Here is a 16,998-nt window from a genome sequence, read left to right as displayed (position 1 = left end):
CTACTGCTGAGCCTCAAGTCCCTCACATTCAATTTCATGTTGGAGAAAATGGGACCTACTCTATAAGCTTATTTAGTTCTAGAAGTATTGTAAAGGGTATGAAATATGTAAAGCATTATGTAAATTAATTTAAGTTTTAAGATTATAACATTATTTTTTAATTTGCATATGGCCCAAAATGGATGTTCTCCCCAGTTCAAAAGCAATTCATCTTCTCAAATGGATACAGGCATATCATTATGTAAACCACACAAAGAATCCAATGTCTCTGGCACTGTTATATTATTAAGCCAGATCAAACAAACAAACAAACAAAAAAGCCAGATCTCTATTGTATAACGTAACTTCCTTGAGAGCACAATATTTTACATTTGGTACCCTCTATAGGATCTAGTACTTTTCCAAAAAAGATAGCATTTGGAAGTGAATTAATGCAATGGAAACAATTTAAGAATCAGCAAGGATTCTATACTGAATGGTGAGTGGCATTTAGAGATTCAAGAACCCTGTTAAATTATATGCAAAACTGTGCATAGGCCATATATAGAGTTCTTTAGATTTACCAGAGTCTCGGGGCGCCTGGGTGGCTCAGTCAGTTGAGCGTCCGACTTTGGCTCAGGTCATGATCTCGTGGTCTGTGAGTTCAAGCCCCACATCAGGCTCTGTGCTGACAACTCAGAGCCTGGAGCCTGTTTCGGATTCTGTGTCTCCCTCTCTCTCTCTGGCCCTCCCCTGTTCATGCTCTGTCTCTGTCTCAAAAATAAATAAAACATTAAAAAAAAAAAAAGATTTACCAGAGTCTCAGAGAGATCTATTATCCAAAATGGTTCCTTCACTCAGTAATATATTAATTGAATATCAACTACTTGCCAGGCACTGCATTTTGGCTTAGGCTTAGAATCTGAAACTTTTTAATAAATAATGAATACTGATTACAACAAGTCTTTACAAGATCTGCTTTCTTATAGTCACACCACTAAAAATAATGCATACTCTATCAAATATATCTACATCCTATACCAAGATGAGATACTACACATTTAATATATTTTCTGATAAAATATATATGCATATATATACACATACACACTGATATAATCTAAGAAAGTTTTAGTGAATCGTGTTACTCAAACTGTTTAACCTATTTCTAACTCATCAACTATCCTTTACCACAGCTGGGTTTTCATTTATTCCTAACAACAACAATGAAGCTACTGTCCGTAAAAAAAAAAAAAAAATGATGACATATAAAGAAAACTTCATAAAATTGTTTTATAAGTAGTTTTCTCAGGGACATTCCACTTACTAAAATAAATAGCTTTTGTATGCTCCAGATGGAGAACAAAAAGTATTATTAAAATCTCAAAGAATCCTCTAAAATTTAATAATATTTCCCCTTTGGAAATTTTATATCTCGCCTCAGTACATTAAGCATCATCTACCTACCATCAGTCAATATTTATCTGAGCAGCTATTTAAATTATCTGAATAAGACTATTTTTACCTTTGAGAATGGCTGCCATATTGTCACCAACATATGGAAAGGAGTATTTCTCCAGATTTAAAAAAAAAAAAAGATTAAAATCCTCACCCACAGCAGATGTTCACTTTATAACATGAAAGTTGTAGCATGATCCAAAATGATCATTTCAAAACAAGGTTAGCTTATCTTCTCAGGAAACCATTTGTTTCTAACTTTGACACTTTACCAGAACTTAGATGCAATTAGTGATAGTGGCCAGGAGATGGTGCAGTCGCATTTCCTAAAATTTAGTTCACAGGCTTTGTGTGATTTACAAAGTTCGCTTTAAAGAGAAATGTTTTTATTAATGGCACTTGTTATCACAAATGGCACAAATGAATGAAAATAAAACATACAGAAAAAAATAAGGAATTTAAATTTCTCAAAAGTTTTACTTATTACTAACCACTTAAATGTGAATAAAATTCTTTAAAATACTTTAAATAAGTTTTTTCTCTCCTGTGTACAAGGAACAGAAGGGAAGAAAAAGTTCAAAGTAATAGTTATTGGGAATTATCTCAACTTTTCAATTCTTCCTGTTAGTTCATTTTATATACTGGGTTACTTTAACCCTTATAAACATTTTACAACTATAAACTCCATTTTTCAATAAAATAAAAACAAGTATAGTTTTAAAACAGGAATTCTTACAACTGGTATTTTAGGGAGAAAATTCATTAAAGTAAAAATATTTCCTGAAATGGCTTTATTCAAGGCACGTATAATGTTTAAATGCTTCTTTCACTTAATAAATGCTAAAGAAAAGTCTTTAGATCTCAAATCTATCATATTGGTTGTAAAAAGAAATATAAGGCCTAGTCATCCACTCACATACATAATGTACACATTAATAGCTGTGGATGTGAGGGTTGTGTTGCATGCTTCTAGAAATGTTCCAGAAAAAGAGAATAGGCAGAAATATTACAGATTGTCCTGATTTGGCCTGGAATACAATCTGCCACCAGTTATGGAGTCTTTGCTAGGAAGGTAGGAAGAATCCCTAATCATTCCTGAAAATGCATAATCCAAAGCTGGCCGAAAAGGCAGTGCTGGTACCAACCCCGGAGTTAGGTAAGGAGACATAAAACCAGATAGCCCTCTTCCTGGAGAGGAATATGCCAGCCGTAACGGATTGATACCTAGTCTGGGGTTTAAGCTGTAGAGATGTGAATCACCTCCATAAGAGGCAGATGTAGTCTGAAGAGGAGAGAAAGCTGATTTATTCCCTAGAGTTCCAAAACCAATTCCACCTAAACTAAAATTTGAAGCTCTCTGAAAAGCTGTATTTGCCAATTCTCCTGAGCTTGCTAGGTCCCTGGTGTCTGGTCTGTGCTCCTTCCCATTTAGGACCTGTTCAATGGCTTGGACCACATCCCCTTTGCAGAACCGCAGAATGCCTTCTAGTCGGCTACGCCTATAACTTGGGAAAATCCTGGTAAGGATATCAAGAGGGTCTCTTGGTCTTGAGGACAGTGTGGGAAGGCTGGCTCTGGTAGCAGTGAAGTCTTTGGCCCACTCACTTTCATTTCCTGATTCCAAATCAGATGATGACAGGGACCTGGGACTCTCTTCCCCTCCTGATAACTCCCCAGGGTGAGGAGGCTGAATGCTATCATCCTTCATTGAGTTTTCTGAAATAGACGGCCTGATGTTTTGTTTTCCAATGACACCATTAGGCTTAGGAGAGGATCCCAGAGTACGTTGATGGGATTTGGAGACTGGCTCTTCTTGTCCACTCTGGCATGATTCGTATTTACTCTCTTTTAGTTCTGGGGGAGAGAAAAAAAAAAAAAAAAGGAATCAAATAAAGGAAAATTTCCCCAAAAATAGTACTACTTACTCAAAAATAATGCTGGATAAGATAATTCATTTACTCATAGCATATTAGTAATATTTATTTACTGCAAGAAATTTTAATGAACAAGAAGTTTAAAAAGTCATTCAGAAATGCAGGTATTGGAACAATGGGGAAATGCTATTTATTATGTCATTTCAGGGTCACAAAATTATATATTCAAATGCTGTAGTTAATTTAGGGATCAGAAGATAAAAGTCTATTATTACCCCAACTATTAGCATAAGATCAATATCTCACAGTATTTGCACTACTTGGTGATTGTCACCCAAATTTCATTGTTATCCCAGTGAGCTATTTTTTCAAAATGACACTATGCAAAAAAGAACTAAAGAGACACAGAATCGGAAGCAGGCTCCAGGCTCTGAGCCATCAGCACAGAGCCCGACACGGGGCTCGAACTCACGAACCGTGAGATCATGACCTGAGCCAAAGTCGGACGCTCAACCTACTGAGCCACCCAGGTGCCCCCAATCAAATTGTTTCTAAAAGAAAATTATAAACTGCACTATTGCACTATTGTAATCTGTACATATCTTCAAAGTGTCAATATATTAGTTATTTGCTTCAAATCACAACTCCCTTCCAACATTAAGGTAAGTTTTCTAAAAATATTTTTATACAAAAATCTGATTTTATGCCTCAACATGTTGAACATATTAATATTAATAACAGTAATATTTTAATGCCCTTTTATATAGCTTATGCCAGGAAAATAATAATAATGTATACATTCACTACACAACTTTTAATTTGGTTTACATTTCCTCTTATCTTATACTTGATCTCTATTTCCATTAGAAAGAGTAAACTGTCAAGTGGGGTACTCAGAGTCTATGACTCACTAAATATGCCCTCCGAACATGTAAGGTGTCAAAATTTCATATCTACAGCAATTTATGCACAAAATAATTTTTGTTAGTATGCTGCCCTCACAGAGTACAAAATAATGTAATAAAATACTGATTGCATAAGACTATCCAGAAAATAAGATATCTTTAAGATAAAATACCATTTACATCATCTCTGTTCTCTCAACTCCTATACCTGGTTTCACCTCTTTACTTTTATCATTGTATAGGTTGTCTTGTATTGTAGGTTTGGGGTATATATATAGTCTTCCTTCTTTTGTATGTAAGTTTTTTGTGTGTAGGAAAATCTTATTCACCTCTGAATCACTCATTGGTTTTTGTCTAATGAGTAAATTAAATAGAATATTGCAGTTTATGGATATTGGATAACATGAGGCAGTCAGTTTAGAATGGCTTATAGGGATGGCTTTTCAAAAGAGGAGGTCAACTGAGGCAAAGAATAAAATAAAATACTTGACCCTAGAAAACAGAACACTTTGCTCTCTCACCCCCGAAAAACATATAAATCAATGTCTAGCAGAGATTTAGCAGCCAGATTTCATTGTTCATTTAGTTTACAGAATTTTAACTTTTACTTTTTTTATAGCAGTTACTATGTGTTTAATGAGTTTGTTTTTGGCACTCTTTGATTTTTCATAAGAAATAGTCTATTTAGTCCACTGAAATAAACTAGAATATGGGCAAAACACTGGCATAGGTGAACACAAAATCAAATATGCCATATTTAAATACAGAGATAGTCTTTTCCAAAAGTACATCCTGTGATCCAAGATCTGCAATATTCACAATTCAAGGAAGTTTTCCAATTAATGATTTACTTTTCATTATCACAGAATTTCATATGACACAACTTGTCTTGAATATATACAAAAATACTGAAATGACATTTTCACTGCTTAGTGTTAGGGCTGGGAAATTCACTAAAATACAGTGAGATTTACATCAGCAGGAAAACTTTATTTAACTCTAATTTAAAAAATACAGATATCTTTTTTTACCTAATGCAGAGGATGTAGGTGTTTTGCAGTCAATAAATAAGAGAAAAAATTAAAAATCCTTGGAAAATAAATTCCTAATATTGGACTTCTCCCTAATGGTTTCCCAAATCTGGGAAACTTAAATTTCTCTCCTGTAGGAAAGAGTTGAAACTTCAAATATTACAGCTAGAATTTCTACACTTTTGGAGGTTGACAAACAGTTGGAGGAGGTGATTAAAATTTTTAAGGTAAGGGAAGAAGGTTAAAAGGGGTTTGGTAGATTTCTCCACTTCTAGCTGGCACCAAAGCTTTGCCCCAGAGATGAGGAACTGTATTCCCAACAATCAGTGAATTTCCCAGCACCACTGTTAGATTAACTCTGGTTTTAAAACTGAAAGGAGTATAGAGCACTACGCTTTCACCCCATGCCCGCTTAAAGTTCTAACTCACGCAAAGTTAAGAGCAACTTGGGTGCAAACTCCATTCCCAGCATGAGTTGCTCATCTAATCACTCACGCTTCCCTTTTACAGGATCTTCTCCTATCCGCTAAGAGTACAAAACGCCCTTCCAAGGTGATGCGTCTCTAGCACCCTCATTAACGTTTATCTTACAGTGCAGTTTCCGAGAACTTAAATGAATGCTTCTTTTAAACAACTTTTCTCGCCCACCACGGAGGCATGGCTACTTCTTTCCAAGCGCTTTTCTCCAAAACAACCATTTTTCTTTGCAAAAAGTAGATGGAAAGACCAACTCACCTTGGTTTTCCTCCATATCATCTGGCTGGACAACTTGGAAAGCAGGGGTCGCCAGATCAGTGTGTCTCAGGGCACCCAGTCCCAGCGTCGTCACCGCCACACGGCCGCTCGAGGCCTGGGAATTCTCCGTTAGGCTGCCGCCTCCGGGTGTCCGACCCCCGGGCCCGCAGGGCCCCGGGTACAGGAACCTCTGCAGCCCCCGGGCCTCGCTCTCCTCCTGGGCCTGCTGCCGGCGCAGCGCCACCTGGGCGGCCATGACGCGCTGGCGCTCGGCTATCAGGGTGCACTTGGCACACGCGCAGTCCCGCCAGCGGCAGAAGCGTTTGTGGCCCTTGAGTGCCGACACGACGCCGTGGTTGCGACAACGGGCGCACTTGGGTGTCCGCGGATAGCCGCAGCCCACGGCGCCCACCCCTCTCTCCAGTCCGGGAGCCGGCGCGCAGCCCCCACTTCCCGCGGCGGCTGCGGCTGCCCGCAGAAAGAGGCTGGGCGGCCGCAGGAAAGTTGGAGGAACCGGTATCCCCGGGGGCACTGGCAACGCCGGAGACGGGGGCGGAGGGGCGGCCGCCACCAGCCCCGGGGCCAGGTGGGGTCGGCCGCTGCCGCTGCGGTCTCTGCTGCCACACTGTGACTGCTCCATTCTTGAGAAGTGCCTGTCGAGCAAAGTGCGCCGTCCACAGCTAACCCTGCCCGGCAGCGGGGTGCGGCAGGACCGGCCGCGGTCCCGCTGCCTCCCACCCACACACGGGCAAAGTTTGACGCAACTCCGGCCGGGGGCTGGGGACGCTAAGAGGCGCAGATGCCCAGTAAGCCTCTTAAGAGTCCCGGGGCGCTAAGTTAATGCCCCTGTGCTCCGCGCGCCCTCTGCGCGGGAGAAAGCAGGGCGGGAGACGCTTCCCCGCCCACCAGGTCTCCAGGCCGAGCGCTGAAGCCCTGGGAGGGAGGGCCGGGCGGAGAGTGGGGGCTGCCTGGGAGGAGGGACAGCGGGCGACGCAAGAAACTGTCCCGAAGGGCTGCAAAGGTGCCTTCCCCAGAGGAGCCCTTTTCTCCCACTTGCCTCCCCACCAATTGCTCAACGTAGATTTTTATGACACCACCTTCCAGCCCTCTGCCATGCCTCTTTCTGCCCTTCTTAAATTTAAGCAAGGTTGAAGTTCTCCTTTCCTCAGTCCCACGCTTCTCCAAAGCAAGTTTGAGGATTTGGATGTGGACTTGTCTTTTCTTTTCCTTTCCAGGTGAAGTTTTCAGGATAGTAGTATGGCCAATGTTAGGGAGAAAACAGAGCTTGACAGATGGCAAATATTACCCACCTGAAAGATACCTTATTTTAATTTTTTTAGTGTTTTGTTTTTGTTTTTGTTTTTGTTTTTTTGAGAGAGAGACAGACAGAGCACAAGCAGGGGAGGGGCAGAGAGGGAGGGAGACATAGAATCTAAAACAGGTTCCAGGCTCTGAGTGGTCAGCACAGAACCGATGCAGGGCTTGAACCCATAAACCGTGAGATCATCACCCGAGCGGAAGTCCGATGCTTAACCCACTGCGCCACCCAGGTGCCCCAAAGATGCCTTATTTTAAACGGGTCTTACTTAGGACTGCATCAAAATAATGCATAAATAATGAAGGGAATCCACTCACATTCGGATTCTTCTCATTCACTTTATTTACAAATGCAAATCTGGATTACTCGTGTTACACGTGCTGCTGCCCAAAGAAGTCTATGCATTTCTTATGTGGAACTCGTTATAGGCAGCAACTGTGTTAAAGCCGCTTCAAAAATACTTCACATTTCTATTGTAAAGTATGGGGAAAGGTCATTTAGCATTTAAATATGCTATCATAATAAGGACTCTTAAAATATGCACTTAATGCCCTTAAATGCAGGAAAAGATCATACTGCTTTTAAACTGAAAGAGCATCTGAAGCAGAACATTCATGAGTGTTTGTTCTTAATGGAAAGGAGAGTCAGGGCTCTGTCAGTTCTTCAAAATAATATTCAGCTACCTTGACAGGCAATTCATACTCTAGCCCTAAGATGGCAAGTAACAATGACATTTTTAGCATCACAACCACTGACATCCAGGGCAGACACTGCTAATCAATCTGGGCTTTCTCCTGCCTGCCCACTTAATACCATCACCACCATCAACATCCTCCCATATTAATATCCTAACATTCTATCACAGAGATTTTCCACCCTTCCTAAGCACTGGAACTACCTAGGTAACTTTTAAAAGATATAGATGCTCCAATCCAAATATTCTGATTCTTTTGGCCTGAGTCTTCTAAACTCTCGAGGTGATGATTATATACAACCAAGGCTTAAAACTACCACTCTAAGAATTTCTAACCTTGCAGATTCTATACTCCTCAAATTTTCTCATAATCCTAGATCTTTGCTCAAGCCACTCCTATCTAATAGCTAGTTATTCCCTAACTATGGAACTCATATCCAACATTAGAGAAATGAGTTTTTAGTGCTACATGGGTCATTAAAATTCCCTTTTCCTATTATTTGTAGGACTTGGGTACATAAAGGAAAAGGATCAGCTTGGTGTAAGTACGTCTTTAGAATCTTTAAAGACTTGTTAATTATGCTTTTTAACAAAAAAAATTTAAGAGCCTCAGCAAGTACCAGTGTTTACCTGAAATCTAACACTATTTTTCTGTTTATTTGATTATCAAAGTTACCTTTCAATCATGGCAAGTGATACTGGTTTTCATCCAAGGAAGTGAAAACAATTTTTAAGTAAATATTTAAATAAAATGCGTTTATTTAAATGATAAATAATCAGTGTGTGAAAGACTGAAAATTAATAAATTTTGGTGTCAAAAATTAAAGACCTAAATAAATGGAGAGATCTACCACGTCCATGGGGCAGAAGACTCAATATTGTTAAGAAGACAATTCCACCTAAATTATCTATAGATCAATTCGATTTCAGTTAAAATTCCAGCAAACTTTTCTTGGTAGAAATTGTCAAACGCATTCTAAAATCCGCATGGAAATGCAAAAGAAGGACCTAGAATAGCCACGGATAAAGTTGCAAGGCTAAAAATACCTTTTTCAAAACTTATTACGAAGTTACAGTAGTCAAAACAGTGTGTAGCATTGGTGAAAAGATAGAAAAATCAACCAATGTGACAAAATAGATTTTAGAAATAGATGCACCCATACATAGACAACTGATTTTATACAAAGGTACAAAGACAATCTGGTGGATGGAAAACAGATTGTTTTCTCCAAACAAATTTTGCTGAAACGATTGGACATCTATATGCAGCTGGAAAGAGGTTGTACAGGGACAGTGAAAGATGAGTAGGAGGGACTACAAGGGATCAAAGGAAACTTTTGGAGATGACGAATACATTTAATTATTTTAATTGTGATAATGATTTTGTGTGTATACGTATGTCAAAATTTACCAAACTGTGTACATTATATATTTGCAGTTTATTATTTGGCAGTTACACTATGATAAGGTCGTTATCAAAAATAAAACCCCGTTACCTCTGGGGAAAAAAAGGCATAGAATAATGTGAAAGTATTTTGAACAAAGATAATCCTAAACTTAGCACCCAAAGCCAGAGCAATGATTTTAAACACTTGTATTTCTTCTTAAACACACTGGAAAACTTGAATCTCTCCCCTTAACAGTATGACACATTCTCTCTTTTTCTCAAATTATGTATACTTTTTTTCTTTTTACTCTCACAGCAATTGAGTACTGTGACTGTTCTCATAAGTCACTGACAAGATGTTAACAGCTGCAATTTAACAGTGGCAAGTTTCATCAAATGAAAAGGTGATAAGAAGAAACATGTTTTTAATTAAACTGTGTCCAAGTATCACAAATATGTCATGTGCAAATTTTTTCAAAATAAAGAAAGAAAGAAAAAAAAAAAAGACCGGTCTGATAAATGGGAAATGTAAGGCATATCAGAAGGAAGAAAGGGAATAAATAGAATCTCTCCCAAGTTCAAAGACATTAATGTACCTTTTTAAATGATTCATTTCTACTTGAATTCCTCGTCCACCCTAAACGCTTACAGTTAACTGCCATGTTTTGTTGGTTCCCAGAACCAACCAATCAGCACAGAGGAGTTGGAAGTGTGAAGCAGCAATTGCAAACACAGGCCTGGATCTCAACTAAGCTAGGACAGCTTGAATTGGAGAGTTACACTCTCAGCTTTACTTTTCTCACTGACAACTGAAAACATTAAGTCATCTTCAAGGATACTTCCAAGTCTGTGGTTCATTTCATTTGCCAACCCTAGTCTGAAATTACATTTCATTAATGTTCTTAATCTCCAAAGGACCACATTATTACCCTTCTAAGGCCTCTGTCAAAGCATCTCTCTTGAGGGAAAATAGCCTGGACTAAACTGCTGGTAAAGGATAAAATTAAAATATATATACTTAGCTTGGCTGGAAGCTTTTGGCAAGAGAACTGGGGATTTGGAAGGAAAGGCTCAAAATTGTCTCTCCTTTCACGGATAAACATGTACAATTCACTCCATGGCTTCAGAACATATGTAAGCAAACCTTGTATAGTCTATCTACTCCCAAGGCTTTCCAGAGCCATACTATGTATGCTAATGTCACGTTCTGCCAGTTTTGAGGGGTTTGAACTACACATCTCTTTGCCTGAGGTTCTTCAAAAAGTAATTGAGCGTTAATCATGATTGAGAGACCACAGTCTGCAGACTGACAAAAATTTTAGCCATTGGACTATGGTTCATCAAATGGCTAGGCATCCCAGGTCTGGGAAGAAATGGGCCTCCTCTGGGACACAGCCTTTCCTGGAGTATTGTTGGGGTAAGAAAAAACATATTTGGTGATGTATATATAATTGGCCAAGAGATACCACTCTCCAAAACCCAGTATCTATTGGTAAATGCTCCCTCCTGAAACTACCCTGAAGCTGAGGAGAGATAATTCATCATACCAGAGCTGTAACTAACCACAGCATTGTGCATTTTAGGAAACAGAACTTCATCAAAGGACATCATCTCTGATCCCTTGCTCTGGGATGGCAAGAAGCCAGCTGGAGACCACATATATTATTCCTGCACCTACCCCATCAAGGGGACACCGATTACAAAATAGAGTAAAATGTGTTTTCCTTTGTTGCTTTATGAGCTCTTTCCATACAAGTTGAAGACACTTACCTGGTATCATAAGAAACTAACAAAGACAGGGAATGGAGAAGTACCATTTTTTTTTTCCGTATCCATTTCTAAATGCCCAGCACATAGTAAACACTCAATACCTCTTTGAAAATAAATAAAGAATGGATGCTACAGGATTTACTTGTCAGTTGGCTGAATAAGCACTAATATCACATTACTTTTCCTTTGTATTCTGAAATTCTTGAGAAGTAATTTCCAGTCCACTAGAAATTAATCTTTTCCAGGTTTACCTCTGTGGGGCTTATATAAGCTGGAGTGTGATTTCTTTTTAAGTATGGTTTATTGTTTACTTTGTCTTCTGTACTTTTGTTTAACATCAAATAAGGTACTTTATGACAACTTTTTTAAAAAAAGAAGAGGTCTTGTGAAACTCTACAGTTATGCTTTTAATGCCACTGTACTGTATTCAGTACTTCTCAGTATGTTTAGATCTAAGTACATATTGTTGCTTATGAATGTGATGGATTAATGTGTTTCTTTACTTCTACTATTTTTCTGCATAAAAAAATTTATAATATTGTATATACAATAGTTTTAACTTAATGATAAACATTTCCCATTTTAACAGCATTTTGCAAACATCAGCTCTAACAGCTATATAACTTTCCATTTAGTCATACAATAATTACTTCTTCTACTTTAGGACATTTATTTTTTTTTAATTAAAAAATTGTTTTAATGTTTTTTTATATTTGAGAGAGACAGAGTGTGAGGGGAGGAGGGGGGGGGGAGTAGAGAGAGAGAGGGAGACACAGAATCTGAAACAGGCTCCAGGCCCTAAGCTGTGAGCACAGACCCAACGCAGGGCTCGAACTTGTGAAAGATGAGATCAGGACCTAGGACAAAGTCTGACATTTAACCAACTGAGCCACCCAGGCGCCCCAACTTTAGGACATTTATAATGTTTCATTCTCTCCCTGTTTTAAATAAGAAATGGATGAATATGTGACTTGGAAGTGTTTTCTATATTTCAAATTACCTCCTTAGAATAAATTGCTATAAATAAAAGTACTGAATTAAAGGTTCTGAATACTTTTAAAGCTTTTGACTTACGTTACCAAGTTTTTTTCCTGAAAAGGTCATGTGGATTTTAATTTTAGTATGCAGTTCACTTCATCATCCTTCCATGTATTCCATTTTTTCCTTTTACATGGCAGTGGTTTTCTTACTAGGAAATGGAAGCTGCTTTCTAACAGTGATAACCCATAGTTCCATTAGGAAAATAATTCTACAAGGTTTCAATTCATAGTAAGATAATCACCATTTTGGAAATTCTGGTTGAGTATTGGGAGGAATTAAAGCAAAGTATGGCAAAAGCCCCAATCACCGTAACATACGCTGATGGTTTTTTGAGTAAATTACATGGCCTTTTGTGAGCTTGCCGATTTAAACAATTATTTATAAAAGAGTGCTGTTGACTGAGACTATAACAAGAAACCTTGGTGCCATCGTGGTTAATTGCATAAGCACATGTTCAAAGCTATGCTCCTTATTTAGTTCACTCTAATGGATCTAAGTCTATCGTGTAAATAGGACTCAGAACTTAGGAAATCCTTGTTCTATTTTTTAACTCATAGGATATTTAAAGTAAATTCATGCTCAGGGGTGGAGATAAGCTCTGTGATTTGTCTTACACTGAATAGAACTCACTTTCATAAATTAATGTATGTGAAAACATTTCCTCAGAATTCAGTCCTTAAATAAACAGCAACACAGTTTCACTCAGGAAGTATGTGAAAGCCCTTTATGTGGCTGCTAAAGATCCTAACAGAATGAACAGCACATATTAAACACTGAAGCTTTTTAGTAAGAAGCCTAATTAAAAATTGCATGCTAGGTAAGTTCATTTTAAAAACAGCCATTAATCAGTAAGTTTCCCCCCAAAAATGTTACCATCTTAAAGGATCTTCTATATATGAAGGCTATCTCTCTTATTACTATAACTACCTTTCAAGGGTTGGTTTTTCTGTATCATGTGCCATGTGTGGACTTTATACATTATGTCCTTTAATACTCATAATCACCTTATTGAGGCCAATTACATTACCCTAATTTTACAAGTGAAAAAAAGTTTCAAACAGAAGTCCTCAAGATAGTCTAGAGTTCAGACTCCTCCCCCCCAGAAGTCAGATTAGTTCTACTGTAGTACAGATTCACGAAGCAGCCCATGAGGCAGAGCTGCCCATGATACAGTTACTCAGAAGGGGTACTTCTTGGATGACCCACGAGCAACCCTGAGAATGTACCTTATTTCAGTTATCAACAGTCCCATTTAAAAAAAAGTGTGAAGAGAGAAAGAAAGAGGAATTCAAAGTGCCATACTTGGCACATCTTCTTTTTTTTAATGTTTATTATTTTGAGAAAGAGAGCGTGCACGCACATATGCACGAGGGAGCGAGACGGGAGGGGCAAAGAGAGAAGGGGAGAGAAGATCTGAAGCAGGCTTTGTGCTGACAGATGTGAGGCTTGAACTCACAAACCCTGAGATCATGACCTGGGCCAAAGTCAGATGTTTAACCAACTGAGCCCCCCAGGCACCCAGCACATCTTCTTTTACTAAAGTTTGATGATGGGGTTTTTAGGTTGTTTTTCCCTATCTTTATTTATGATTTATACCACCAGAAATCCAAACATGTTTTTTTCCTTTTACTCTCAAGCATCATCAAGTCAGATTAGATATTGAATTTTACCCCTTTCAAAACCTGACATTCAATTCAAAGATGTTCTTTTCCTCTCAAAGAAAGTTTTGTAAGACCCTGCCATTCAGCATTGGAAAAAAATGGTTAAAGCCTTTCCCAAAATAAAAATTTACAAAAGAGAAGTTCATTTATGTCCATTTTAGAAAACAAAATAGTTAACTTTAAAAAAAAGAAACATTTTGATGTGCTATTTCCTATTGTATTACACTGATTGAACACAAATAAGATATGTAAATCAATTCCTCAAATATCCTCAAATCCGTATTTCTTCATGAGGAATTACCATAGGACCTAGAAAATAATTTTTCATCAGTTATCAGAAAATATGATGAAATTAACTTTGAAAGGCTACACATCTGCCTTTTTCTCTTCTATCCTTTGCTGGGCCAGAGTCTGTCTTCTGGAACTTTCATTAGAAGTGTCCCAATTAAAAAGCTATGTAAGAAACAAAACAAAACAAAACAAAAAACAAAAATGGCTTCCATTCACAACAAGGATCCTAAATAAGAAGTCAATATGGTAAATCAGTTCCTCCCTCGCTTTTAGCCATTCAATCTTTTGGTTTTGAAACTCATTTCTTTGTGAGCAGAAGGTGGTTGTGATGAGGTGTTGTCAGGCCTCTGACAGGGGTATTGTGCGTGGTAGAAGGTGGCATTTTTTGATCAATGTCTTCAAAGTCAAAGCTTGGAAAATAATAGCTGCACATCAAAACCCAGTGCCATTAAGGCAGTTAACATTGGGCTCTTTCAGGTGGCCCCAGGGAATTACTTAATTCTCATGATGGGCTTTACAATAATTAGTCATCTATAATGGTGTACTAAGATTTATGTGAGGACTTGTAACTCGAGATTCATTATCAAATGAGGTTCAGAAAAATCACTACCAAAAAAAAAAAAAAAGAAACTTATCTATTTATTGATGTTCTCCCATTTTTTTCTGAATCCCTGATTATTGCATTTCTGTTCAATTTTTAAAAATTTTTTAACCTTTATTTAGAAGGAGCCAGAGAGAGGGTGGGGGAGGGGCAGAGAGAGAGAGAGGGAAACACAGAATCCGAAGCAGGCTCCAGGCTCTGAGCTGTTAGCATAGAGCCCAACGCGGGGCTCGAACCCATGAACTGAGAGATCATGACCGGAGCTGAAATTGAACGCTTAACCGACAGCCACCCAAGTGCCCCTGCACTTCTGTTCTTAAGACATCTTTTATTGACTTAATATCTTTGTATTGTAAAATGTCCATGTTTAATTTTTTAGGCCATTTGTGCAATTATTTCATGATATCCTGCCTTAAACCTTTTGTTACTGATAAAGGTAACAAAACAAAGGTTTAAGTTAGTGACCTTAAACCTTTTGTTGTAACTTTCTCTATATTCTTATTACTTTTGCAAAAAGCCTTAAACATTTACAATTGCATTAAAAGGAGGGTGGGTTTTTATGTTGTTTTTCGTTTTTCCTTTCTAGAACATAGAGTTATTGGAATATTTAAGAAAAAAGCCATTTTTGCATATATCCATACAAATAGCACCATTGCCATATATGTGTATGACATATATATATATATATGTGTATGACATATATATATATATATGATTTCTTAAAGACGCTATTAAGTCACAGGTGGAAAATATACAATAAAAAGTCAAATCTATAGTTAAGAGATAAATGTGCCATATGTTTCTCGAATACTGAGGCACAATGGGGTGCATTAAGAAACTCATTAAGTCAATGGAAATCGCAGCTGGGCTCTACAGAGGTGTCTATTCACTGCACTTCTGAAACAGAAAAACATAAAAATAGTGGACACATCCCATTTCTTCTGATTTGAACTGGTTATGTTAGCATGGGGCTAGTGCAATGCAAAATACCAATGCAGCTTTCCTCTCAGCATCTAATTTAATAAACTTCATTTTAACAGTCTTTTATTTATGTTTCCCAGTAAAGGCAAAGATGTCTATCTCCCTTACTTTTTTAATTTTTCCTATAAATAAAATCAAAACTTTGCCAAAGCACCTACACAGTATAGTAGAGTCATTCACACCAAACCTCATAAATGACTTGGACAGTAAAAAAAAAAAAAAATGTCTGGTTTGATTTTGTGGACCTTAGAATGAAATGAATGTCATTTAATATAAAATGCCCCACTAAAATTTTGTGTGACATTGGGAAAGGCCTTGGTTCTCAAGGTATTTGGTTTTTTCCTCTATAAAATGCTGTTTCAGATGTCTTTTTCTTCTATGTCAGTCACTTTAAGAATCTAATGAAATCTATGAGAATCTGACCTGTGAAGATATGAACAAAATTTTATATAGCATTTCAAGCACCCTTTTAGATTAAGAGCTATAAAGGATTCCCAAAGCCCCTTCCTGGCTTAAAATGCTATGGTTCTATACTAGTATCAATACAAAACTTTCTTGAATTTTTAAAGAAAGATTTTTAAAGCACATTTGCAACACTGAGACCAAGTCTCTGAGGTCTCTAAAGGAAGGAATTTAATGCAGAATTATGGAATCTTGAGTGTTCAAAATAACCTTAGCATGGATTAGTTTTCTCTACTGATAGATTACAATTCATATCTACATTCATGCTTTACCAACAACAGAGCTCTGAAACAGAATAAGAAAATAAGCCTGAAAAAAGTAACATCTCTAGCCATTTTGGTTCAATAACAGTAATTCATATTCTTGAATTCATTTTCTTCTTATATGATCTTCAAAATTCTCACTGAGTTTTAGGAAATGTTTAACAACTAAGGGGACAAAATGAAAATGTTTTCCCTACTTGGTAGTCACCACACTACAAATGTTAAACTCCTCAGAGATCATTCAAGTTTTCATGCCTCAGTAATGAATTCAGAAGCACAAAGCTTAAATTCTAAAGGCAAAATCCACATTATTATCATAGTAGCTTCAATCATTTGAAATCCTAAAACAGGTGAAGTGAGATCCTCCAGTCATTCAAAATTCCAAATCTCGGGGCGCCTGGGTGGCGCAGTCGGTTAAGCATCCGACTTCAGCCAGGTCACGATCTCGCGGTCCGTGAGTTCGAGCCCCGCGTCGGGCTCTGGGCTGATGGCTTGGAGCCTGGAGCCTGTTTCCGATTCTGTGTCTCTCTCTCTGCCCCTCCCCCGT

The 16,998-nt window shown here is 37.9% G+C and overlaps 1 protein-coding gene across 1 annotated transcript; it reads right to left on the bottom strand.

Annotated features, from left to right (window-relative positions):
- Positions 1-2,443: 2,443 nt before the first annotated feature.
- On the bottom strand, positions 2,444-6,622 carry DMRTA1 (DMRT like family A1). Its single transcript, XM_047098364.1, has 2 exons — positions 5,983-6,622; positions 2,444-3,291 (listed from the first exon to the last, which is right to left on the bottom strand). Exons 1-2 carry the CDS (start codon positions 6,620-6,622, stop codon positions 2,444-2,446), a joined length of 1,488 nt encoding a protein of 495 aa, XP_046954320.1.
- Between the last annotated feature and the right edge of the window lie 10,376 nt (positions 6,623-16,998).

Source organism: Lynx rufus, unplaced genomic scaffold (assembly GCF_022079265.1).
Source record: "Lynx rufus isolate CCGP_SWC_20201006 ecotype Redwood Valley unplaced genomic scaffold, mLynRuf1.p SCAF_10, whole genome shotgun sequence".
Taxonomy (NCBI): domain Eukaryota; kingdom Metazoa; phylum Chordata; class Mammalia; order Carnivora; family Felidae; genus Lynx; species Lynx rufus.
Note: the sequence above shows the minus strand (reverse complement) of the source record. Positions and strands in the feature narration are given on the sequence as shown.

What these genes read in the sequence shown, in the direction of transcription:
- DMRTA1 (XM_047098364.1), bottom strand. Translation starts at nt 6,622, where the DNA reads ATGGAGCAGTCACAGTGTGGCAGCAGAGACCGCAGCGGCAGCGGCCGA. An exon ending in TGATATGGAGGAAAACCAAG is followed by an intron (nt 3,292 to 5,982) that starts GTGAGTTGGTCT and finishes TCTCTCCCCCAG; the next exon opens with AACTAAAAGAGAGTAAATAC.